The sequence below is a fragment of the Brachypodium distachyon genome, chromosome 4, assembly GCF_000005505.3.
Source record: "Brachypodium distachyon strain Bd21 chromosome 4, Brachypodium_distachyon_v3.0, whole genome shotgun sequence".
Classification (NCBI taxonomy): domain Eukaryota; kingdom Viridiplantae; phylum Streptophyta; class Magnoliopsida; order Poales; family Poaceae; genus Brachypodium; species Brachypodium distachyon.
In genome coordinates this window covers 21,653,378-21,680,047 of record NC_016134.3, presented here as the reverse complement: position 1 = coordinate 21,680,047, position 26,670 = coordinate 21,653,378, and the positions used below count along the sequence as shown (strand labels likewise).

Genomic DNA, 26,670 nt, shown 5'->3' with positions numbered 1-26,670 from the left:
TCAATTAAATTCTTCGCATGTTGGTGATAACTTTTCAACAATAAGTATTTTATTGATTATCATCGTCGCGTTAAGCAAATACAACTCGCGCGTGAGTTCAGTGGCCTCTACATAACTAGATACACAACTAGAAAAGACCGCTCAAGCCTAAAAAACAGGTTAGAGCGACAAGTACAATATTCGTAGGTAAGCACGCCACCCTACCACGATCCAGCTACGTAAGGCTACAATAGCCAAAACCCGGTCCACTGTTGATTATACTTGTTGGCTCCGCGCCTCCGTGTTATATATGAATTTTTTTTTTGCACCTTTGAACTTAGATGTATACTCCGCCAGACCAAAATTTTGGTTCATCCTCTGACACTGCCCACCGGGCGAGCATCTGGTACCAGAAGCTGGTCTAAACGAGTGGTTCATCCCACACACAAACAACGGCCAGACGTTGTTGATATGTGGTTTCTTTCGTCTCCCGATGCCAAATCACGGTCAGAGACGAGAAGAACGGACAAAAATCACAAGTTTAACTTTAGTTGCTTTTTTTTTGGCGGGCAGGGTTCCTCACATACGAGATCGATCTGCTGGTGAGGTTGACCTTTTTTTTTTAAGGACTTGAGGTTGACTGGGACACACACCCGCTGCTCGCTAGGCTAAAAAGAGATGCACGGCCGCTGCTTGCTGCAGTTTCTCACGCGAAATGCAAGGCTAGGGGCCCACAGCAATTGCAGCTGAGCTCCATGGTGGGGTCGGTCCACCTTGTTCGGCTCTTCATGGCCGATTTGCAGCGACGCGGGATATCGGATATGCCGTTGTAGTTCGTTGGACAAGAGTCTTGGGCGGGGCTATGGATCCAAGGCGGATCTCCTGTATGGTATTTTAATTTAATTTTTAAATCTTCTACTATTCAAATTTTGAGTTGAATTTTGGCTATAAATTTAATACTAATTGATTTAGAAGTGGTCATATATAGGATACCCAATTGCATTTTTCGGCGGGGTTAACGCACCGCTGGTATGGCACCTTCGTGCTTTGTTCCCACGTGGCTTGTACCCTCTCTGGTATTCCTGCATAAGATAAAATATGGTGTCCTGTTTTAGTCTCACCAATACATATAAGACATTCGCTCATGGTTTAAATTGCCTATCATAGAACCTTGATAAAACTAATCATGTCCTTATGTCATTAAGCACAAGAGAAGGAAAATGTATTGATGATGTTTTGTGTAGGCGCTATACTATATTATCACAACTTGACTTCAAAGTATTTTTACTTCTAAAGTGAAAGAGAAATATGCTCGTGATGTCAGTTGTATTTCTCAATCAGGCAGAGCATGGAGTTACTCTGTAATTGTTAGAGATTATTGACGGGTTTTCATGATAATGAGAAGATATCCTATGCTCCCACCCTTTTAGGTGCTACGGACGCACAGTAGCATTCCTAATTTTTTAAATAAATTTAGTGGGTTTATAGGATATGTGTAGACCACATTACAAAGTTTCAAATCCAAATTCATTATATGCATAGAGAAACAAAAAAGACAAATCTGAATGTGAATAGGTCACAAAAAGACAAAAGACAAAACTTCTAACACTATTCATGTTTGCATGTCTTTTTTGTTTCTCTATGTGTATAATGAATTTAGAGTTAAAATTTTATGACAACAAAGACACATATCTTATGAACTCACTCAGACTATTTCAAAAAAATTGAGAACTCTTTACCTGTGCTACCGGTAGCACCAAAGGGGTGGAAGTACATGATATTCTCTCGCATTTCATGAGAAGATATCGCATGCTCCCATCGCTCAAGAAGACAGAAGACTTCCTTCTTGATCACTTCTACCTTCTACCGGCAAAAAAAAAATGAAACACGATGTGGAGAGATACGATGCATGATACATGACAGAGACATGCCAAAAAGTTCCATTAAACCCACATGGTTTGTAATATATGTACCTTCCTGTTCCTAGCATTCCTTAGGAAGATATATTTATGGACTTGGTATAAAGTCTGCCTATGACAAGACGTCTGATGATAGTATATTTGCGGTTATTATAATGTTCTCTAAAATGACACATTTTATACTGTCAAATTGTTCTTTAGAGAAATAGTTCACTTACATGATGTGCCTAATACAATTGTTGTCGATCATGTCACTAAATTTTTTAGCCATTTTTGAACATTTTCGAAGAGTGTTATGAACAAAACTGGGGACCAAGCTTTGTTTGATACTACTCTCTCCGATCCAAAATAAGTGTCGCGGCTTTGAACTAAGCCTAGTTCAAAGCTACTCCCTTCATTTCATAATTCTTGTCTCAAATTTGCCCAAAAATGAATGTACCTATTTCTAAAAAATATCTAGATACATGTAATATTTCGACAAGAATTATGAAACGGGGGGAGTAGTTCAAAGCTGTGACACTTATTTGGATCAGAGGCAGTACTTGTTATCCCCAAACTTATGGTCAAACTGAAGTGGTTAATTGTACTTTGTCTGGTATGCTCCGAGCTAATTTGAAGAACTTGAAAATGGGGAAAACATCTTATGTTTAGAAAGAAAGATATAGTGTAGTTTATACAACACTTGGTGGCTTTCCTAAGGTAATGCAGACTAAGTATTCCAAATCCAGATATGCTTGCGTACTTTCCTAAGATCAAGCATGTATCCATATTCAATTGAATGCCACATCACAAACATAAATCATATTACAAGTTCAACTACTTAAATACTACCTTTGTTCCTAAATATAAAAACGGTTTGGTAAGCTATTTTGGCTTACCAAAACATCTTATATTTAGAAAGAAAGATATAGTAGTTAATACAACACTTAGTGGCTTTGGTACATACCAACAAAATACAACAGTGGCAGCAGAAGATACAAATCGCCATAAGAGGCTTGTAAGCACATCATGGCAACCATCCAAACACAAGGCTGTTAGTGGATCCTTTTAAAAAAAATTAAAGAATTGGGGAACATTTGATAACAATCTGTATTATTTTCATTTGACCTATCAATATTAAGAACTAAATAAGTTTGACCGCAGAATTCTAAAAGGTCATCTATTCTTGAACGGAGGTAGTCATAAGAAAGAACCTCAAGTGTTGAATGACGTTGTTAGATCAACATATGACAAATGTAAATCGGCACAACATAAAGATGTATAATGCGCAAGGAGACAGGCTGCTCCTTTCAAGAAGCCAGGATGGAAAAAAAATGGCCACACGTAAGAACCTCTACATGTAATACATAGGCTATAGAAGACTAACAAAATCTACCGCCGTGGTTTAGAATTTGGTCAAAAGTGTTCTCAACTATTTGACAGATAATGAAATACAACAGCTACTATCGCAACGAACACAACCTTGAGTAGTAGCTTTGACCCTGATGGAGATGCAGGCGAGGATCCTGAGTTTGATTTGTCAATCTTCTTACCCCTTAGCTTAGCTAGCAACAGAGGAATGAGCCCACGCTTCGCAGCTGTTAAAAATTGAGATTGGTTAGTAAAAATGTTTAAATTTGAAAAACTAATCCCTAGGTGTAATGGTGATATCACAACTTGAGTGAATAAAAAAAATGCCGGTGACGTGAGAGGTAAAGAACGATATAAAGTTGTTCGAACAACACAAAGATTTATTGACATGGTAGCAAGAAGCAACTGGATGGATTGGTTAATGCCAACATTACAAATCTTTGGCCAGATAGACTACTATGACTCCATTCAGTCTGCCCATCTTCCAGTATGACAGAGGAAACAAGGACTGTTTTTTTACTGGACTATTTGTTAAGACCAGTAAAAAATACAATTACAATGAGAGCTGAAGTGACATGGAAAAAATAACCTAAAAACTACTCCCTCCGAGATCCTTAATAAGTGTCTTGGATTTAGCACAAAGTTGTACTAACTTTCTACTAAATCCAAGATACTTATTATGGATCGGAGAGAGTACATTCTTTATGGACGAAGTATCCGGTGAAAACCCTCATTCGGTGCAAACCATGCAAACTTCATAAAAATCATCTTTAAAAGTTTCAAAAAAATTCTACAAAAATACTATATGTTGGGAGTGTGATGTTTTACAAACCTGCAAAATTTCAAGTTCAGAATCAAAAGCATTTGGAAGGAATTAAAAAGAGAAATTTACAATGAACAGTGTCAAACACTCAAAGATCACTATTCATGCAGAATTTGTTTTTTTCGCTGCTACCAAATGAAATTGAGTTTGGACTTGAAATTTTACACATATTTCTAACATCACTTTTCTAACATATGTGATTTTTTTGAGAATTTTTTGAACTTTTTTTTGGTGGAGTTTTCACGGTTTGCACCGAACGAGGGTTTTCACCTGATATTTCACCTTCTTTATGTTACATCTAACAAAACCCTTGCAACTATGTAAACTGGAAGGTTACGTGCTTTGTAGTACAAGGCCATCTTCAACACAACTCTAGCATCCCAAAACAACATGTGTTTGTCAATGGAGTATTGTAATCCCCAAACATCAGCAATTCTAAATCAAGTTTAATTTAAACTAGATATTCTCTCATTCTGGCCAGTCCATCAAGCCTTCATCGATCAATTTTATAACCATAAATTAAATTGAAATGGGAAGACTGGATATGCACTCTAGTCAAAACTAAGAAGAGCAATTTGCACAAAACAACCATTTATGAGGACATTGTAATACATAACAACCACCACTGTTTTTCCCCTAAAAAACCACAACTTTTGAGGCAGCTTATATCAAAGCGCCCAAATAGTCTTTTCACGGGGCTTTCACACTAAATCTCAAGCAGCACAAAGTTGTGGAGGAGCAACTACACTTTGCTGCTACAAAATGGACATCACAAATGTTGAAGTTAACCTCTTCAACGTGCTACACTTGATATCGCTCTAGAGGCAAAGTATTGCCCAAGAGCAGCAAGCATTTTTACTACAAAATTCTTAGAACAAAAGATCTAGTCCAAGATCTAAGATAAAAACACAAAGTTCTATTGATAAGCAGTGGGTATATCCGTATATGGGTGTATGTTACAAAACTATAGGCTATCACCTCAGTTATAGGCTTTCACAACTCAGCTACTGCCATAGATAGCACATATTACTTAAGGACTAGGAAAAGAAATCCCTTCAATCCTCACGTTCAGGCAGGAAGGGGAGAGCGGCCACGTCGACGCTCTGACGGATGCGACCCGCTGTCGGTCTCATCCCGCACCCGCGTCGTCGCTCTGATGGGTGCGGCCAGCTGTCAGTCTCGTGGTGTTTTTCGCATGTCGGTTTCCACCTGGGCCGATGGGTGGGACCCGCTGTCATACTGCAGTGCTTGCTGGGTTATCGTTTCGGGCTCGTGTCGACATGTGTTCGCGTCCGGTGCCTTCTGGAGTTACTGCCTTCACACGCGGTGATGTGCGCGCGTCCGGTGCCTTTTGGAGTTACCGCCTTCACACGCGGCGATTTGCGCGCGTCCGGTGCCTTTTGGAGTCATGGCCTTCACACGCATCGCTGGTGGGCCGCGACATTTGCTTCTTTCTTTCGTTTTGCTTCTTCTTCAAGGCAGCACCATCGACAGGTTTGCGTTCTCGTGGGAAATGAATGGGAACACGACCGCTGGGTCAAAGCGTTTCTTCTTCTGCCGGGCCCATTCATCGGCAGTATATCTATCTTAGCCCGGTCTCAACCTGGTCTTATTTAATGGCGACCCCGTCCTCATTTCTCCACCATGTGCCATTCGCTCCCTGGCACCAAAAGACTAAGGGTTTGCCACTCCTTTCGCTGACGAGCCTATTGGCATCTCAACCAACCCCGTCGTTCTCATTTCTCCACCATGTGCCATTCGCTCCCTGACACCAAAATACAAAGGGTTTGACGCTCCTTTCGCTGACGCACTAGTCATCAGCCACTTTGCTGTTGTGTTAGTGTGATCAGGTGGTGCTTCAGCAAGACGAGAAGACCAGTAGGCAAGTTTGACGCTCTGACAGGCGCGGTCCACTATCGTCTATGGTTGTGCCATTTTCGGTCGGATCTGTTGTCGGTTCGGTGAGTGTTTTGCGTTGTATGATTTATTTTGCCATGCGGCGTTTTCTGGATGGGCGGGCCGCGTTGCTGCTGGATCTGCGGTCTTGCTCCGGCGCATTGGGCGGGACGACACGCCCAGTATACGAATTTGACGCCATGACGGGTGTGGTACACAGTTGTTTGTGGTTGTGCCCTTTTCGCTCGCATCTGCTGTCGTTTTGGTGAGTGTTCTACGATGTGATTTGTTTTGCGGTGCGTCATTGGTTTGCGGTGGTGGTTGTGCTTTCTGAATGGGCGGGCAGTGTTGCTGTTGGATCTGCGGCTGTGCTCCACGTGGTTGGATGTCATTTTTGTTCACGTCAACTGTCATTTCGGTGAGTTTTTTCGCGCTGTGTTGGCGTTTTCCTTTTACGGGGTTGCGTGTGTCTTGCTATGATGTTTTCCACTGGATTTTGCAGGTGCACTGCGACTGTCGGCTAAGGTCCTGGCCCCGTCTTCTTTGTAAGCTACCCGTACCTCGGTCGGCAACCACAGATGAGCGGCTGAAGGAGTTGGTGGAGGATGAGTTGACGGAAGATGTTAGAAGCAATGGTTTCTTGACGTCGTCCCTCGCGTCTGGCCTCCGGTATGGGGATTGATTCTGCTTGCCTGGGTCAGGAAGATGACCGATGATGCGAAGAAATGGCGGAGGATGGCAATTGAAGCCCGGCATCCCACTCGAAAGGGTGTAATGGCTCTCTGGCTCGCTGGTGGCAAATGGCGGCGACGCGTTTTGGTCGTCCATCTGCTTCGTATCCTATTCATGCTTCCCCATCGCCCGTGCGTCAGCTATATAGGTCAGTCGGTAGCTCCTTGGTTCTTGATTTTCACTGTAATGGGCTTGATGTAGTAGGCTCAACAGATGTATTCGCTTTTGTTTTCAAAATAAGATATGCATCTGTTTTTTGTTTGTTCGGCTCTGTTAAGATAAGTTTGCTTTACTCTCCCATCTCTTTTTGCCTACACGCTTCTTACTGCGGAGGCACAGTCTAATTGGGTTGCCTAGGGTGTTGGGAGTGGCTGGTCGCTGCTCGTGGTTAATTTTCGCTTTTCGCCCCCATGCTCCGTGAAGAGCCATAGCTTGCAGGCGGCCCTTTTTTCTTGCTCTTTGAGGGCCTCACATGTTGCAGTACAACGGTCGTATCTGAACTCGCGCATCCACTCACACCTCGTATCTGAATTAGCCGGTTGGCGCATCGAAAGGGTGCATGCATTGGTAGGGAGAGATGTATTGGCCAGATGCAGCAATTACCAAGTAATTAAAGCGTGCTAATTAGCTGAGGGGGTGTGTGAAGGGAAAAGTTATTTCGCACAACGGGCGCATGTTCTGGAATAAAAGTTGCGTTATTCACATTGTCTTCTTCGCGCCTATCGACTTCTCTCTCAGATCTGCCGTAAGGGAAAAGAACCGTCACGGCCGCGCAATCATTTTTCGGTGATGAAGCGAGCACGGGGGCATCTGGCGGCGTGGCGGATGGCAAGCTATTGGTCGCCGTGACGTATCCGTTGGAGAAGAATGAATGCGCACCCGCGGCTGGAACCGTCGATGCATTTGCGATGACGTCTTCACCGGCTGCCGGCGCTTTGGGTTCCAGTCCTTGCCAAGGGATGGATGGCGTCGTTGGCCCTGTGAAGCTGCCAATCGGCTTGGATTACTCCAACGACTCCGGCATGGCACACCGGTCCGTCATGGGACCGTGTTCGAGGAGGTCGCAACCAGAGGTACTATTTGTTTGTCTTGATGAAGCCAGAGTTAGGCGATGCAAAGTAGCGTTAGGGTTGGTCGATGCAGGTTAGGGTTAGTTGGATGGTGGTTGAATGGTATAACTCTTGCTAAATCTATGCTAGGTCTTATTGTGTTGAATAAGTTGCTATGGTGCTGATCCGTGTTTGAGGTTAGCAACTGAATAGCAAGCGGCTGTTGCGGGATAATTGCTAGATCTTGTTGAATTGAACAGTTGTTATAGGACTGGTTATGCTTATTTAGACCCTTCACTGGGGCAATTGTGCATGGTGGGCGATTAAGTAGTTGTTGTATTTTAATCAGCATATATGTGGACTATGGGTGAGGATGCTGATCTGTACATTCTAAACGTGAACGCATATACTAATCTTGCGTACGGTGACGTATGAATTTGTTGTATCCGTGCTTTCTATGTATGGCTTGTGTAAATTACACCTGACTTGTGTCGTAGTAATTTTTTTCTATGTTTGTTATGGTGTTTAGTTTTGCCAATGAATTGAATATCATCATTGGAGATAATCTATCGTGATTTTATGCTAATACAACCGTATAGTTGAAGCTTTTTTGCCCTTCGTGGTACGCAGGAAAGGGATTCGGACGTCGGCAGTGGCCAGGAGTCCAGGGATGCGAAAAGCCGGTATGTCCTGAAGGAGTATGGGGAGTACAATTATCAACGCGATGACAAAGGGTACTGCCCATTCTGTGACAGTGTTGCGAGTGAGAGTGACTTCACCAGTGTGGTGCAGCATGCCGAGGACACTGGACGTGCTTCCTATAGAGAGGGCCATTTCGTGTCAAAACACGATGTGTTCGGCGTGTTCTTGAGGAAGCTAGAAGCTTTGCAGATGGATGTCGGTGCCGCGCCTTTGAAGAAGGGAGAAGGGAGGGGGGGGGGGGGTTGAGTATTGGACCTTCAAGTTGTCGTTGTGTTTTGTTTGCCGTTGTTATGTTAAGCACTTCGTTAGTATGGAGAACTTAATTATTGATGCGTTAGTTGTATGAACTATGTACCTGTTGTGCTGGTGTTGTATTTGGAGTTTTTGTGAATTGCGTTATTAGTTCAAGCGGCAGTGGTATGATGGAAATCCCTGTTGGTGTTCGGTCCGCGTATATGTATGCTCATATTTAAAATGAGTAAGGTCAATGTTAACGTGTATGAGAGTTGGATCTCTGTAATTTGTTTCTGAAAACAGGTTAGTGTGTTCTTTGCGAGTGCTTGCGTTCTTTTTTAGCACGTGCTTGCTACGCCACTTCAAGACTCACACTGTTTCCACGGGTTACAAAGAAAACTGTGGTTTAGGGTCCAGCACCAACTTCACTTCACTGCTAATAACCAGGTGGACAGATCACTAGCCAGCCGGCGCAAATGTATGTATTGCTAGCTGCGCCACAATCCACCCATCGATTGCCATTGGATTTGATAGGGAAAAAAGGGCAGTATGTATCGGGGTTTTCGGGTTCTATGTTGGCGATGTGCATGCCATTAGTTTTTGTGTTGGATTGCAGCATGAGACACATGTGTGTTATGTTTTAGTTCGTCGTCTATTTATTCTGCCGGTACCACCAAGGACCTGTCTTAGCTCCGGCGCACCGGTTAGGTGAGTAATTGCGGTGGTCTTTGCGCCGGTTCCCAAAGCCGGCACAGACGCAGGCACGCATCACGTCGGGGCAATTCCCAAAGCCGGCACAGGGACGCATCCCGTCGCGCGACTGTTTTCGTGCCGGTCGTCTTGAGGAGCTGCACCGTCGTTCGACGCGTGATTCCCACGCCGGTGTAAACGTTTCCCCGACTTCCTCGCCATTAAAAGGCTCCGCACTGTCCCCTCGCCTCGCCTCGCCAGGCACATTTGCCTGCACGACGCCCTACCTACCTCACAAACCGTCTTCTGCCTGCCGTCTCGGTATTGCTATGTCCGACTACGATAGGAGAAAGAGCAATTGCCGCACTATGTCAGCTTCCTCTTGCATGCGCACGGCCCTGGCGACGGGTGTCCTGTCAAGGGGGCGCATGGCGGTGAAGATGCGCCCCGCGTCACGACGCTCTAGCGGCATCGTCTTTCGCGACCAGTCGCCGGGGCCGCACGACGGGCGTGGCGGGCCCATCATTGGCCGTCGCAAGGTCAAGGAGGAGGACCAAGAGCCGACGTGGTTGGCTGAAGCTCGGGCGCAGCAGGCCCTGGTGGACCCGAGCAACCCTGCGACATGTCGGGGCTTGCCCCACCCATGGCCCTGTCGAAGTCACTGGTGCTACCATCATCCGTCGAGTACGCCCACAAAAGGTCGTACAGGGACATCTTGGAGGCGGGCGAGGCAGGCACGGGTCAAGCCACGGCGGCGACACAAGCACGGGCCTGAGCCACGGCGGCCATGATGACGACGGTTAGTTCATATGGGACACCACCACCGACGACAGAGGCGTCGTCATCGTCTACAACTAGGCGAATTAGTTTTTTTTAGGTTTCTTAAATTTTGCTTAAATTATTATGTAATAGTTCCTCGCTGTTCAAATGTAATTAGTATTTATATCCTATGTGCTTGTGCGTAAAGGGGACGGGAGGAAAAAACGCGTATATGAGAAAGAGTGATTAACGTGCGCGGCGAAGCGCGCTATTTCATCTAGTATCTAGAAGAAGGCTGAGCTATCTAGGAGGTAGTAGGCAAGATAGATTTTGCTTCTGGTATTTCATATTTTTATTGTCCCTCATCAGAATATCTGATGAGTCGGGCCCACACTTCCGAGCTAACTTGGCGTAGGCATGCCACACGAGCACCCCCGGAGTGGCAGGCACTTTCTAATTGGTCAGTTTAAACTGGTGGAATCTGTAGCCGTTCTCACCTCATCTTGCTGCCCATGATGCTGGGAGTCACACATCTATAGTACTTGCAGGCCTGCCCTCTCTTCAAGCTCCAGCAGCTGCTTGAAGAACCTCTATTGCCAGGGAACTAAAACAACAACACCAACTTCTGCTATGGCAGTGACTGCAAGATCGCCTTAACCTTCGTCAAGTGAAATAAGGAAAGTGACGCAACTGCACGGCGGCCCGAGCAACTGCGAAAGCCACGCATGTTCCCCAACAAGTTCCCTGTCAATGCTTTCTTCATGATGCTGTCCAGGCCACCAAATCTCATGGTGCACATGCTGACCAACTGCAGGCTGTGTGGGTCATTGCTGGGCAAGACATCCTGGCCTGCGAAGCTGGAGATCGTCAAGATGAGCACCAACTACCTTTACGGCAAGCTCCTGCAGGGGGGGCATCCAGACTCAGTAACCTCTCTGCTGGTCGCTAACAGCAACAAGCCGAATGGAGGGTTCCCAGAGGGGTTTGGCGGCCGGGGAATGCTGCTTCTTGTGGTGCTGAGCCTGCAGAATAACACTCTTCAGCGAACCCTGGTGTTGATGGGATCGCTCATGGACACATCAACAGCTACTCAGGAAACCTGCTGGACTTTAGCGGGTTCAAGAACCTCAAGGTGATCGACACAGGACAGCTCAATTGGGACGCAGTGTCACGTATGCGTTGCCCCATGTCTCAGCTGGAAGGTTACCAGACTCTTGCTCGCCAGCAGCAAGTTCAGCAATGGCCGCATTGGCCTCCAACGACCAGTTTGAACCGATGAAGTAGAGAATTACCACGTCAGCGCTTGTTGTGTGACACGGTAATGCCAAGCCGGCCATTACATGTGGGCCTGACTCATCAGAATTACTGTCAAAGCCCCATGAACCGACCATTTGGACGATAGTTATAAGATGCCTCAAAAAAGCAGAAATACGGAGTAGTAATTATTCACTACAATTTTCTGGAGTTTCCAAGCATAACCGATTTTCACCAATGTTAATAGAGCAAAAGTTTTCGCTTGAAAACAGGCATGTAAGTTAATAAAAGGAAAATATGGGTTGTGTTGCTAGCATTAAATAAACGTGATAGGCATTATGAATTTTGTTTTGAAGTTTATCTTGTGACTTTGTGAGTGGTCCTAATACACAAAATAGCAAAAAACATTTTTTTAACGTTTCAACTGCATAGTAGAATACAAATTTCACATTCCACTTCTGAAACAATTATGAATATTAACTATTCCATGAGCCACTAGCTTCACATTTCATACCCAAGTGAAGGATAATCATGAACTGCCTCATTATTTGAAGATAGAAGCAATGCGAATTGCAAATTAGTAACACAACAGCTAAAGGCATAACAAACACAAAAAAAGAATGACGTGGACCAATAACTTAAATTACCTGTTTTCTTCAATTCGCTCTCTTCTTCACCAATTCTTCGCCTCAAAGCATTAAGTAGTGATCCGAAATAAAGAGCTAAGACAGTGCAAGTGAAGGTGATAACGTTGTATGGCATGCTGAAATCAGGAGTTGTCAAGGGAACAAGCAGTACTTCAGTGTATGATTTCACAACACCATCTTCCTGCAGGACATCATGATAATGCAATGAGAAAATCAAATTAGAAATCCCAAATCATGTGGTAGTCCAAGTCTAAGTTTTTCTTATACAATTGATGACATCTCGAAAGGTTTACCTTGAAGTCTTCTAGCAAAGGTGACACGAAAAATGGATCAGTTCCAGGGTATGTTCGGCTAGAGTTAAACTCCGGAAAGCTAATTAAGGCTGATGGAATATCGAATCCTTGATTAGCATCAGGAGGATACTCATCTATGTGTAGGAACCCCTGAAAATATAATTTCATGTCAGATTATCATAAACAATTGAAAACTTTAGTTCTGCATGCATACATCATTAAATGGAGTTAAGTGGTAGACCAGACCTTGTCAAAGTCCAATGTCAGGGTAGCTGATTGCATGCTGCAAGGAAACCTTAGCAGCATCTCCAAAGTTCCAGGCGAAAGCTTGTCTTCTGAAGGAGTGACATGAATCTTGTCTAGTACTTCTGATATATCTTTCCTGCTCCCATCAATGAAAATTTCAAGGCTGTGATAATAGACCTTAACATACCATGGAACGACCTGGAAAACTACAGCCTTCCTCAAGCAATCATTTGAGCCGCTGAACAAATGTTTTTGTAGATTAGTGGATAGGAATGACAGAGCAATAGACCCTCTTTCGTTTCCACCACCCATAAGAAACCTGCTTGCATGATATGGTGGAGGGGTGCAAGACCATATGCGAGGACGTTTCCAAGTTATGCCCACATCCAAAGGCTTTTCATCATTGTAGTTACTAACATCATATTCATATAATGAAGAAGATTGGACTTCCATGTGATCTATTTCTTTGAGCACCCTGTCTGGGGTAGTGGAAAGTACGAAGACTTCATTGTCCCAAAGAATTTCTGATCCAGATTTGTCAACTATACCTTTCTCAATCTCTACAAAAATTCTGCTGGATTTAGAGACAAGGCATTTCCCTGATAACCTCTTGTTAAAAAGGTGTTCCATGGACCAGCTTGGATGAAGTTGTCCATCAGTAGAATGTAGCTGTTTACCACTAAAAGACTCTGGTTGCAACACAACTGTGAGAGTTTGGTCAAGAATAATACCTCCAGATCGGGACGATGTTAACTTCAGCTTTTGGGAATGGTAGTATCCTTTATATATTGAAGGCCTGTATAACAAAGAAGCAATCCCAGCTTTGTCACGGCATGGAAGAAGTTTGAGCCAAGGTGTGAGATTCTCAGTGCAGACAGCTTCACGAGGCAATGCACCATATCGGAGGTTGCCTGGATTCAATTTAAATCCCCAACGAGGTGCTGAAAATGCAGTCGAAGACTCTAAAAAGTTGATGGACGCACAAAACAGGCCTGACAATGTGTGTGTAAGGTTCTTCCATGTAGCATTGATCTCGGTGAAAGGAATATCAAAAATTGCCCATAGCTCAACGCCTGGAGGCTTTGCACTATTTGTTGACATTGGATCATATCCACCCCATTGGTCATAATTCCATCTTCCCTGCGTGAAAGATAGCTCCAATTCGCTGATATGAAAATTTCGGACCTGGTTTAAACAAGAGGGGATGACTTAACAGTAATTCCAGAATATTCTGCAAAGGCAGTAGGAGTTTTTTTTTTAAGATGAGAAGTGAAGGCTCCTCTCTTCATGAACTTAAGTTTATGAGCAACGTAAATACCATACAGAAGTGGGCCAGGACAGGATGGCTAAAGGAGATGATATACTAGAATAAGGCGAAATAGAACATATGTCGAGGGACTTTTACTAAGGACAAGACTGTGTATTTATTCTTGCTTGATGTCATGAGTTACGATGCCTAATCTTTTATAGGGATGATTCAACTTGTCTCCGAAAACTAATTCTATCTCTAAAAATTAAATCTTACTCAAACTTTCTACAAAGGACACCCTAGGAGATAGTTAGGCTCTTTATATAAAGATAATGAGGACATGAAGGAAATATTACTATTCTGAATAATGACATATCTCATAATGTTAGCTACTGTTAACAGCCAGCAAATAAGGACACAAAGTTTGCACTAACAGACATCATGACTATCATCAAATCGGTCTAAAGTATACCCTCTCAAGACTGTTTGGAAAAAGCTCTAGGTTTGGGAAAAGGCTTGTTTATCTTACAAAAGTCGCATACTAAATCTCGATTTGAGCATATAAACAAAAACAAGCTGTACCCACAACTGCAGCAGAGTATGTTTTACATATTAACTGTGATCGGCAAAGTGCACACAGCAGCCCAGGTCAAGTCAACTCATAATTTTAAATTAAACCTAAATTTACGAAATAGTTTGAAGCCCGAAAAGTAGCACAAAATGATTGGCCCTTGGGTGACATGATTTGGTTAATGCCTTACAAACTGAATGTGGAGAACGTAAAATTAAACCTAAATTTACGAAATATTTTAAAGGCCAACAAGTACTCCCTCCGTCCCATATTAAGTGACTCAAATTTGCCCAAATATGGATGTATCTATATCCAAAAAGCTTCTAGATACATGTAATATTTCGTCACTTAATATGGGGACGGAGAGAGTAGCACAAAGTGATTGGCACTTTGATGACATATTTTTGGTAATGCCTTACGAACTGAATGTGCACAACGCCATGGGAAGAATGCTCGAGATAGTCGACACTACGCACAGTACAGTGAAGACCCCAATCTAGTCCCAACCACAATAGATCAACCGCAGAAGCTATGAAGCGGTTGCTGGACTCGATGTTGGTCTCATAGAATGCCAGATAAGATCAGTCTCTATATCTCCGTCTAGTCTCAGAACCACTCTTCTCGGGCAGTTATTGCGAGCCCAGGGGAATTCGAACACGAACCCTAAGAGCGCTGGTAGCGAGAGATCTGTGTTTGAGAGGGGAGGACAGGGGCGTACGTACCAGCTGGGAAATGGCTTTGGGGAAGAGATGGTGGTGTCGGCCGGCGGCAGCGGCGGGGGGCGCGGAGGAGCGGAAGTGGAAGTGGGCGAGCACCTTGCGGTCGGGGAGCGGCCGCAGGAGCAGCTCTTCCGTGAACTCCTCCTCCCCCACCCCCACCGCAGAGGACGCCGCTGCAAGGAGGATCAAGAGAGAGAGGAGTGAGAACTGCCGGGCGGGCGGCGCCATTAGAGCCGGCGTGGGTCTGGCCGCCGTTGCTTCCCCTCTGAGTCGTGACGCCGGGGCCGCTTGGCTTCAGTTCATGAGAGGAGCGTACGCAGTGTATTGTGTCTACTGTTTGCGCCTTTTGTTTAGGAGCATATTTTCATCGGACTATCGGAGGAACATATTTACGGCCAGCCCATGCCAGCTGAGCGGTATTTCGCACACGATTACAGAGCTATTCTCTCCGTAATTCTTGTCTCAAATTTGTCTAAAAATAAATATATCTATTTCTAAAAAACATCTGGATACATACTTCCTCCGATCATAAATTATTGTCAAAATATTACATGTATCTAGACATTTTCTAAGAATAGACACATCCATATTTGGACAAATTTGAGTAAAGAATTTAGAATCGGTGGGAGTATAATATTTCGACAATAATTATATGATGGAGGGATTAAAAGTTAAACACGGTACTAGTAGCAAGAACGCCTCTTTTAATCTCAATGAAACTTACAAAAGTGATTGGCTCCTCTTTTTATAGATTAGATTGGAGTTTGGATAAATGACCATTTAAAGTTAACCGACAGGAATGTTAACTGTTAGGATGATCTCCGCCGTGTGGGCCCAACGGCCCACCGGGCCCTAGATCTAATGCGCCCAGATCGGGGGCGCCCAATCCAATATAGTTGGCGGTCCTATAAAGAGGTGGGGGTACGCACTACGAGTTTCGCCTGCGTAGCCACCACCCCACGACAACCCCAAGCCCGATCTAGGGTTTGCGCAGAAGCGACGAGAAGCTCCGCCGCCACCGTCGCTCCCTCACCGTCGCCCCTCACCGTCGCTCGCGCCGTCATGTCGTCAACGGCGCCTTCGTCCAGCCAAGGAGAAGGTACACCTTTCCCTTTCTCTCTCTCTCACGATCCCTATATCCATGCCATACTCGTATAACAGAAACCTATCTACCGGCTAAGATCTACCCCTAGAGACATCTAGGAACTTAGCAATGGTATCAGAGCGACGTTAAGGGCGGTAGATCTTGCTCGGGTAGAAAAAGAAAAAGAAGAAAAGGCAAAAAAGGGCAAACCCTAACCCTAAAAGTAAAGGCTTACCCAAAAGTTCGCAGCCGCCGGGCGCCAGGGCTAGGATGCCGGGAAAGGGCGCCGCCGCCGCCCGCTTCACGGCGACGCGCGCACCATCGGGTGCACCCGCACGCCGGCAAGAGGTCGGGGACAACGCCACCAGCAAGGGCGGCGGGAGGGGAGGGTTCGGCCGAAACTCGACCGCGGGCGTCCGATGCAAATCGATGGTCCAGATCGACCTTGGCGTGCGCAGGCGTGGCCGTGGGCCGCGTGAGCGAAAGTGGGCCTTGGGCCGTTTGTGCGTGACAGGGGCTGTGGGCCGGGGCGAGCCGCAAGCCGCAGGGCGCAGGCGTGGGCAGCGCGGGCCGAAGCTGGCCTCAAGCCAGAAAAGAAGCGAGCCTTTGGCCGCTGGCATGGGCTACGCGGGCCAAAGCTGGCCTCGGGCCAGAGAAGAGCGCGCGGCAGGCCGTGGGCCAAGTGCCGTTTTGTGCACAAAATGAGTTTTGTTTTTTACAGAAGTATTCTTTTACAGTTTATGATCAGTTTTTGCACATTTTGGTCTATTCTCCTATTCAAACCGAACCAACGAGATGTTTGTTTTAGGAAATAGAAAAGTACAAAAAAATGCTTCTGAATAAGGTTATGAATTTTTTCCGGTGCAAATAGTTTAAAAGTGTTGTTTAAATTAGAAGAACATGATTAAAGGTGTTTTATGATAATTGTGATCCTGTTATTTTTCTTGACCAACGTCATTAATAGCATGATCATGATTAATGGTTAATATGTGCATAATATGTGCATTTAATTCTATTTTCTGCCCAACGATTAAATTGCACAAACAGTTGTATGTATAATTTTTGACCAACGTTGGATTAATGCATGTAATTGTCGTTATCTTCTCACTTCATTGTGGTTTCAAGAGGGTACTACTTGATGGGATGCATCAAGGACGTGCCAACCCTCAGAGGTGACAACTACACTGAGTGGAGAAAGAAAGTTGACCTGGCTTTTGTCTGTGCTGAGGTGGACTGGGCGGTTGACACTCCACAGCCCCCAAAGCCGACAGAGCCAGTCAGAGAAGATAAAGACGATGATGCTGCTTGGGAAAAAAAGAAGAGGGAGTATGCTCCGTTGGAGATGTCATACACCCTGGAGAACAAAAAGTGGGTCACCGCCAACAAAAAGTGCATGGCTTTCATAAAGAACACAATTGAGCACGCTATTGTGGACTCAATTGCAGAGTGTGCTTCCGTAGGGAAGTATCTTGAAAAGATAAAGAGCCAGTTCACTGGCTCTTCAAAGATATATGCTATCCAGCTGCTAAAGCAACTGGTGACAAAAAAGTACACAGGAGGAGGACGTGGCATAAGAGAGCATATCCTCAGGATGAGCAACATGGCAGCCAAGCTGAAACCCATGGATGCTGATCTAGAGCTCAAGCCTGCACTGCTTGTCCATCTGGTTATGGCTTCACTGCAAAAAGAGTTTGACACCTTTGTTGTCAACTACAACATGCAGCCAGAGCGGTGGGATATTGAAAAGATAGCCATGTGTGTGCAAGGAGAGGACATAATTAAATTCTCATATGGTGGTTTCCTGAACTATGTGAAGGATAACAAGAAAAAGAACTTCAATCAAGGCAATCAAAGTTCCTCTTCAAAGCCACATGGTAAAGCTCCCATGTAACATTAGCATCAGCATAAGTCTTTTCCAGTGGACAAAGATACATATCTCCACTGCAAGAAGACTGGGCATTACAAGAAAGATTGCCCAACATGGCTGAAGTCAATAGTGGCAAAGAATGGGATTCCTTTCGACGCGGACTACGCAAAGAAACAAAAGATGCATTGAAGTTGCAAATGGAGTCCAAGCGGACGTTGAAACGGTCCGCGACATCTCCTTGGAGCTTGCCGATGGATTCACAATTCTGCTTAGAGATGTTTTTTATGTTCCTTCATTACACAGAAACTTCATTAGTGTTTCATGTTTGGACAAAGTTGATTATGAATGTCATTTTAGACATGGCAAGTGTGCCATATGGTTTAATAATGATTGTGTGGGTGTTGCTTTCCTTCACAATGAGTTTTATTTATTATCCATACGTGAAAAAGTATATTCTGTGTGTAATGTGAATGAACATGTTGCCGCGTCGGAGAAAGCACAAAAGAAAAGAAAGAGGACTCATGAATCATCGAAATTATGACACTGTCGTTTAGGCCATATTTCGAGAGGAGAATAGAAAGACTTGTTAAAACCGAAATTATTCCTCCATTAGAGTTCTGAAACATAGAGCAATTCATAGATTGCGTTAAAGGAAAGTATGTAAAGCAAATAAAAAAGAGTGCAACACGTAGTACCAGCACATTAGAAATTATTCACACTGACATTTGTGGACCATTTCCTGTGAAAAGTGTGGATGGTTATGATTCGTTCATAACATTCACAGACGACTACTCCCATTATGGTTACATTTATCCAATAAAAGAAATGTCAGAAACGTTGGATAAATTTAAAATATTCAAAGCTGAAGTTGAAAATCAGCATGATAAAAAAATAAATTTAATAATCCTCTTTTTATAGATTAGATTGGAGTTTGGATAAATGACCATTTAAAGTTAACCGGCAGGAATGTTAACCACTTGAAGGAGTTGGATGCTAGGTGGTCTTCCCTTCTACTGATTCCTCAACATTCTCTCTTGGGCAATTATCCAACAGAATTTTTAAGGAGCGAATGTTTTCTCTTCAGTCTCACTACGTCAAGGTAGATTACCAGACACATTTCAAAATGCGTCAATTTGGTTTCAAAATGTGTCAAATTTATATTTGTGGCATTTTAAAAGTATTGAATAAACTCGTGTTGGCAATAGTATTTGACGTACTTTTATTGGCAAAATCTTCGATTGAAGTGTTAAAAGTGCGGTTAAAAATCAAAATTAACTATATTTGAACAAAGTGCCGTAGCATAGTGCGGGCAAATGTCTGCCGCGACAGTGTCTCTTATAGCAAACACTCCGATGTTCGTCCAATCCAAAAAAGTGTAGCAACAATCATGCAACGCGACTTGTGTCAACTTGCGGTTGTGTTCCTGCCAGAAGGTTTGAGAAGCCGCGCATTGCAGGGCACCGCCGTGCTCATGGGACTCCCTTGCCGAGGCCCAGGGCTTCCTCACGTTGGAAGTTGTCTCTGCGCCGCGTCAGTTGGAGGTTGGCGCCATGTTGTCCAGGGTCGTGTAACTGAAGCCGCTAGTGTTAGGCACGACAAAGTTGATGGCACGAGGAGAAGCCAAGCGAGAAGAGAAGCATGCTTACCTCTCTTTTCTTCTCCTTTTCGTTAAAATTCTTAGATTTCCATGACTTTTTTTTTAAACTTTTTATCATGTTTGTGTTCAATCATCGGGTACTGACTTCCGTATGGCCAGATGGAAGAGCAAAGAAAACTTTAAGATGTCTTGTGATTTGTCCGAATGATTTTCTTGTATTAATCTGATTGTAAGACCTGAGAATGATCAAGCGTATCTATGCTTTTTCAGTTTTTGTCTCTGAAATGTCTGATTGTAAGAACTGTGAGCTCAATCATGTGTGTCAAAGTTCTGGTGTCTGAAATCAAGTGCATCTTCATTTTATCTGAAGTTTGTTTGAATGTGTTTTCTTGTATATTTACTGGCTTGGCTTCAAGCATACAAGCAGTCTTCACCTGAGCATGTTAATGCACATAAAAAAAAGAAAGATAACAGAGCACTAACAGCAGGAGATCAAATGATTTTTCCTCCATGTTGTGCATGGTTGTGCAGCTCAAATGATTTTTTTTCCTTCGTGATGTGCAGTTCAAATAAACGATCCATAGGAGTGGCGCAAAATTGACGAAGGGGTAGCGACTTTTCCAGCAGTCACCCCCAAACTGAAACTGGACCTCATATGTAGTTGAATTAGAAGGTAGACTGCACTTGAGATGGGGCGGAGCTCTCCCAGACACATCCTTCGGTTCTGTGAGTTTGTACCTCTTCTATATCTCGTAGAGCTAAAAAACAAAGGCTCATAAAAGATAGTACTAATATGTTAACAGAATTGTGAGCAGAATTGCATGAAAATCAATACAACAAAGAAATGATCAACCATGCTATGGAAGGAGAGAAGATTTTCATTCCAGAAGGGCTGTACATTAATCTGCATTAGGTATTTCTCCAGGCGCTGAAAGAATCTAATTGCTTCCCCTTTACGTGCTTCTTTCAATAGGGGACAACCAGTCATAGACTGCTATCTCCCAGGGATGAAACCTTTAATGCCATCAATCATAGAGGAGGGTATACATACGAGGACAGGGAAAATCCTAGGAAGAGAACACCTCCTATTGTTGCAACTGTCCGTTGTGAAATCTTGGATGCCAACATGCTCCCACCTACAACCGCAATGGATGTGCAAAGGGTGTGCCCCACCGACGCTCCAACTGCAACTCCGATAGCATTCTTGTGAGTAGCAAGCTGCACAGTGAAGCAGATGAAGCATTCACTAGTAGATAGAGACATAATACCGAAGTGTTGAATGGAAATGGAATATATGACATTTGTTATGCATAATTTTTCATTTTATTATTTAATAATGGTCAGAAAATTAGAAACCTAGATATATATCAACAAGAGATGTTGGTTCCTATATGAGCATATATGATATCACAAACAGAATTGTAGTGCTAGTTCAGTAGCAGCCTACAGCAATCGTTGCTATTTGGCTCCGATCGCCCCATTCGGCCAAAAAGGTGAAGACGAAAGCCTGCAAGCACGGTGAACATCAAATTAAACTTCAAAGAGTGTCTCGTGAGTTGAATTTTGTAGATAATCAACAAAAGAAAGATTGTTACAAAGAAAAAGAACAGGGAAAAATTGACAGTACTTGGCATCTACTTGTATTGGACAAGGATGGCAAGAGTAAAAAAAGCAACTGCTGACATGCAGTGCAAAACCATGCTTTTACAAGGCAACAAAAACTGACCTCCAAAAAGATAGGTGTACAAAATCTTGCAAAAAAACGGCGAATGGTTGATTTTCCTTGACCTGATTCAAGCTTCTCTTCCACCTGCCAGACATGCATGCATACCATTACCGATACAACATCAAAAGATCTGCAGTTCTTTTCAAAGCAAGTGAATCTGGTCTAATTAAGAGTAACTATTTTTCATGCCCTTATTTTCATTGTCATTACTCGGTATAAGAGTTATATTCACGATAAGACATTATGTACTATTGCGTTATCGATGATGTAGTGTGACAAAGAGTGTACTGGTGATTCTTTCTTCTTTGTTCAAAAACATTGCATTCCCAATCAAATATAACCAATGATGGCATCTAAAGTTAGTGCTTTGCAGAGTATCAAGAAGACACCAACACCAAAAACACGATAATGTTAATAGTACTTTCTAGGAACTAGTAAGAGATCATGACATGAAACGCTTCAAAGAACGTAAAAAATGAGATACATGATTCTTAAAAGAAAGCAAAGGATATCTATCAAAGGAGCACATACTTCTTCCATTTCCTTCTTCTGAGATCCCTTGGGGTCAGACTTCCAAGCAATGTACAATAACCTTAGTCCAAAGAACAAGTACAGAACTAGAAGAGAAGTAGACAAGTAGAGAGGTTATGTCCAAAGAAAAGAAAATCATTCATGTAATAAATTATTGAATAATAAAACCAGCCTGATTCATGCATTGTAGAACATACCAAGGGCAGAAAACCAAGAACAAGAATTAAAGAATATAAATTTAATGAGCACTGACATTAGAAACATATGATGAATCAGAGTAGAATATGAGTTATGCAGACTAATTTAAGAATATCTTGCATTTAGCAATAGAATTCAAGAAAGTTACCGGATTTTTTATTTTATACCAGATGGTGTAGGACATTTGCATATTGATTAATACCAGTAATATAATAGGATATTCTGTAAGTTCCTTTTAATCAGTAGAAGTATTTGCAGAACTCAAAAAACAGGTTTAGGAAAACAAGACCTATATTGCTCATAAGAGGTAAGCAAGTCTGGAATTTGCGAAACCAGAAAGTTAATGTGTTTAACAGGTATAAATCTGATAACTCAGGATACTCAGCTACACTGGCGGAGCGAGCCTAATGCTTGGGTATGCAATGCATACTCAGGTATTTTGGCAAAGGAATACTACTTGTATATTTGTAGGCAAAATTTTGGAGTTTGTGTATTGTTTAATTATTTACTCCTGTAGAGTTTGTCTTATTTACATGTTGTTAGATCAATGTCGATTGATTTAATTAGCTAGCTAGTTTTATAGAGTTTGTGTCTTGTTTAGTCGCCAAATGTATGACCGCTGTTTTACATGTGTTGGTGTTCATTTGGCGCTTGCTGTGTTGAGGTGTGTGATTTATACTCCATCGTATACATTAAGAAATTGTATGCGGTAAAATATCAATTTGCCAAGTACATGTGTAGTATGCTTGTTCAACGCGCCATAGATGCTATACCTACCGTCCTTTAGATCGTCTCTAGTAAAAAAAAGAATGTGCATACCCATGTTCCAAATCCTGGCTCCGCCTGGCTATCTAGTCTCTTGGAGACCACTTACAAGGTGGTAAATAAAGGGGAGTGCACACAAAGAGGGGACAGGCAGTAGCAACTGCCCTATCTTGCGACCCTATGTGTTGTTTATTTGTTCTACTATGCTCCTAAAAAGTATTGCATGAGAGAAACAGGTACTTTTGCAAATCGACTAACTCGATCCACAATGTCTTCTTTTCTAGAGTTAATTTTCACAAAACTAAACGTTTAAGATACAAATTATAAAAAAAACTAAAAGCATCAAATGTCAAAGAACTTTAGATTTAGAGACCAATCTGATCACAAAACTACACATATCAAAATTTGTTGGTGCCATGTGATTCAGGGTCTTGTGAAAATGCATCACAAACCTGTAGTTTGTAATACTCCCTCTGTCCCAAAATAAGTGACTTGGATTTGTGATACTCCCTCTGTCCCAAAATAAGTGACTTGGCAAAATATGTAGTTTTCTAACACAGTTGGTGCTTAAATCAGTAGTCCTGTGACATTGGAATTTAAATATATAGTTTTGTTATATTTTGACACATCAGACCTGTAGTTTTGTGAAATTTACTCTTAATTCTAATCTTGGGAGGTTAAATTAGCCCAAGGAATCCAAACGAGTGGTGCTTCAAATGGTCACCATCTTAAGTTGGTAAGTTAGCCCATCTGTGCATTCAGATCTTCTTATGTTGAAACATGTTACGAAGTATGTTTTTTGATGCGTTAGAATTTTATGCTGATGCTAAATGAATATACACAGGTACATAGGAAGCGCATTCCACACTCTTAAGGGATTATGTAGCCATTACATATATAGATATGTATATAAAACCAGATACGAGGCCTACAAAGGCTGATCACTGCATACTCGCCACAAGGCGAGGTAACCTAGCAAGTAAATACCAGTTTAAACTGGCTGTTAGCATGGCAACTGCAGCTACGGATGCACAGCTACAAACTGCTGAAACACACATATGGTACCCAACATATGGATATAAAAGGTACCTGTTGCAGCACTATTGGTGTGCTTCCTTGATATCAAATTGGGCACTATTCTACCAAGTCCCGTTGACAGTACCTTAAGAAGAAATATGTTAGCAAAACAGAGAGGCTTTTGTAGCGTCTGCTAAGGTTAACAAAATTATGTAGCTAGCATCCTAGCATTAAGGGTACTAAACATGAATACCATCAGCACTTATGGTCCAAAATCATAGCACATATTAAAAATATGGACAGTGCCTGCCTCGACTAAACAATACAACATCGCATAATTCATTTCTCTACCTACATGTAGTAAAAGAAAAAAACTCAAACTACAAAATTAATTAGTTAGCAGAAACATAATAACCACTGGCTGTGTCAGGTCCTTCATAGTTGACTTGTAATGTCCAAGATGTAATTAATCTGAATTTGTTGAAGACATGTATCGATCTCCGAGATCTCACCGTCATCACATACAGTGCCGAGAGTGCACCAGACAGCACAATTGACCTGGGGTGTCGCATCGCCATTAGCGCAGCAATGATAAAGGTCTCATCTCCAATCTACACAACCACGAAAAGAGAAAATCCAAACATCAATACACATCTCACGTGAATTGCGTCGCTGCTGACAAAACCCTGCTCTGATGTAGCAAATGCATACATGAGCTGTTACACATGTGGCCCACCAGCAGGCGGTGATAAGGCCACATATTTGAAGCTCACGACCACCAATGACCAAACACACCACATATCTGAAGCTCACAGCCATCAACATGTAAACAGCTCCACTGCTGTGGCTACACAAAGCCAATTTGAAACAAAAATCTCATAGTTCCAAGTACTAAGCAACAATACCTCACTGACTAAGATCATCGATAGGCTGGCCAAGAGAGCATCGAACAGCCCAGGGCCCACCTCGTCGAGAGCCACCCCATGGTCTCCGTCCACCACCAAGTCCTTCTTCAGGCCGTGCAACAAGCCCTAACCAATTGCACCAACACCTATCAAAATCCCGGAGTTTGTTCGAGAAAAGAAAAAAAAAAGTCGCCCAAATAGGAAAGATTGCTGACACCAGCGCGGCGCCCCAGCGAGATCCCTGACTCCGTAGCTTCGTTGTCTGCCGCACTCCCCTGAAGAAAAGCAAAATCGCAACAACGTTTGAACAAATTTTCGACGAGACAACTAAACTGAAGAACATTTCTGCTCAGAGACCCGAGCTTTATCAGGTTCTTACCACGCCCGCGGCGAACGCGAGGAGAGCGAGGAGGAGAAGAAATCTCGGAGTCGGGTCCATCGGCGGATCAAAAGAACCCTAGACTATAGGTTTGGTAAGACCGAAGATAGATGGCTTGTGGATGGGCTCTGTTCGTCGAATTGCTTTGATCTTTTGGCTCTAGGGATTAACGAGGCAAGGGGCTAGGGTTGTGGAGGTGGCAGAGGAGTCGACAGGTTAGCTGTACCCTTGATATTTGTGTTTGTGTGTCCAGTTCAGAAATTCAGCGTCAGTTTTTCTTTTAAAAAAAACGACCGGTTTTACTGATTCAGGAAGAGGATGCCTGTTCTTTCAGAATCAAGGAAAATCCGTTATTAAACAATAGATCCAGGAGCTCTTTGGTTCGTTCCCGAACTAGCCTTTTCAACAAATTGGCAGCTTACCATAATTTGGTTGTTAGTTGGTGCATTGCTAAAATTTTGATTGCCAATATGATTCATCACACATCTCTTACTTATTCTTGCAAAATAGTTGGCAAAGTAAGTACCAAAAAATTATTAACCAAAAAATTGGTAAGCCAAATTTTGGCAACATTTTGTAGGGTTATAATTAACACAAACCAAACACATCCTAAGCTTTTGAAAGTAAAAATCTTTGACTCTCCCTTGCTCACATCATCATATTTTTTTCATGTCCAAGCTGCACACGATAAGACCTACACAACAAACACTAATTTCTATAAGCCATCATCTGCACGCTGCCGTGCTGCCTCTGAAGACGACTTCTCCTTCGTCCGACTCTCTTCCTTCTGGATCTCTTCTTCGCTCCGGCAGGCGGTAACAACGTTCCATCCTAGTGCTGCCGTATTCTCTCTCCTCTCGTGATCTTTACTCTAAACTGGTGGTTGAGTACACTTGCCCTGTAGCCAGCGGCCAAAGATCTCGTCTCCCGATCGATTTGTTCAACTGCATTTCCTTTCTCATTCCCGTTCTACGTGCCTAATTCTTCGTTTATTTTTTTTGGCCGATTCAATTTCGTCAGTTTGTTCGGTTAAAAACCGAAACCGAACCAAAAATTTTGATGGACCAAACTCTTGGTTCTTGATTTTATAGGGAACCGACTGGTCAGCAAAATTTGGAGACCGAATTTTGTACTCCATTTGATTCTAAATTTTTGACTCAAATTTGTCTAAATATGAATGTATTTATTCTTAAAAGACGTCTAGATACATGTAATATTTTGACAACAATTTAGGATCGCAGAGTATTAAAAAAAAACTGAACGTTTTGGTTTACCCGAACGCCCAGATCTAGGCGCACGCACATCCGGGTGCCAATGGAAACCGATTAATAGATGAAGTACTTTACAGGGACCAATTAACAGAGTCTATGCAGCATAGCTCAGGTGGTTTCCAAGTATTCTAGCACAATATTCTATCAGTAATCGAACGTGGTACTCAGGGCCTAGTAACATAATTTGTGATAACATATAAACCTCATTAATTATCTTA

The 26,670-nt window shown here is 43.0% G+C and overlaps 3 protein-coding genes across 3 annotated transcripts; 1 reads left to right on the top strand and 2 right to left on the bottom strand.

Moving 5' to 3' along the window:
• Positions 1–3,060: 3,060 nt before the first annotated feature.
• LOC100822063 (GPI transamidase component PIG-T) lies at positions 3,061–15,458 on the bottom strand. Its single transcript, XM_003577523.3, has 5 exons — positions 15,116–15,458; positions 12,574–13,758; positions 12,328–12,477; positions 12,035–12,215; positions 3,061–3,475 (listed from the first exon to the last, which is right to left on the bottom strand). Exons 1-5 carry the CDS (start codon positions 15,338–15,340, stop codon positions 3,306–3,308), a joined length of 1,911 nt encoding a protein of 636 aa, XP_003577571.1. The 5' UTR covers positions 15,341–15,458; the 3' UTR covers positions 3,061–3,305.
• Positions 15,459–17,334: 1,876 nt separating this feature from the next.
• LOC104584996 lies at positions 17,335–18,087 on the top strand. Its single transcript, XM_010240870.1, has one exon. The coding sequence runs from the start codon at positions 17,335–17,337 to the stop codon at positions 18,085–18,087; it is 753 nt and encodes a 250-aa protein (XP_010239172.1).
• Positions 18,088–20,419: 2,332 nt separating this feature from the next.
• LOC100821442 (GDT1-like protein 3) lies at positions 20,420–25,438 on the bottom strand. Its single transcript, XM_003577521.4, has 9 exons — positions 25,182–25,438; positions 25,018–25,077; positions 24,803–24,928; positions 24,410–24,508; positions 23,970–24,042; positions 21,918–22,003; positions 21,387–21,470; positions 21,108–21,167; positions 20,420–20,878 (listed from the first exon to the last, which is right to left on the bottom strand). The coding sequence occupies exons 1-9, from the start codon at positions 25,239–25,241 to the stop codon at positions 20,690–20,692; spliced, it is 837 nt and encodes a 278-aa protein (XP_003577569.1). The 5' UTR covers positions 25,242–25,438; the 3' UTR covers positions 20,420–20,689.
• Positions 25,439–26,670: the final 1,232 nt, after the last annotated feature.

Bases quoted from the DNA above. Each gene is read 5' to 3' on its own strand.
- LOC100822063 (XM_003577523.3), bottom strand. From the start codon at position 15,340: ATGGCGCCGCCCGCCCGGCAGTTCTCACTCCTCTCTCTCTTGATCCTC. The intron at 12,478-12,573 runs GTCTGGTCTACC...TTATATTTTCAG, and splicing joins TGACATTGGACTTTGACAAG to GGGTTCCTACACATAGATGA. The intron at 12,216-12,327 runs GTAAACCTTTCG...GATGTCCTGCAG, and splicing joins CTTTGCTAGAAGACTTCAAG to GAAGATGGTGTTGTGAAATC.
- LOC100821442 (XM_003577521.4), bottom strand. From the start codon at position 25,241: ATGGACCCGACTCCGAGATTTCTTCTCCTCCTCGCTCTCCTCGCGTTC. The intron at 22,004-23,969 runs GTACCTTTTATA...CTTCTCTTCTAG, and splicing joins CACCAATAGTGCTGCAACAG to TTCTGTACTTGTTCTTTGGA. The intron at 21,168-21,386 runs GTCAGTTTTTGT...CCGTGCTTGCAG, and splicing joins GTACACCTATCTTTTTGGAG to GCTTTCGTCTTCACCTTTTT.
- LOC104584996 (XM_010240870.1), top strand. From the start codon at position 17,335: ATGGGATGCATCAAGGACGTGCCAACCCTCAGAGGTGACAACTACACT.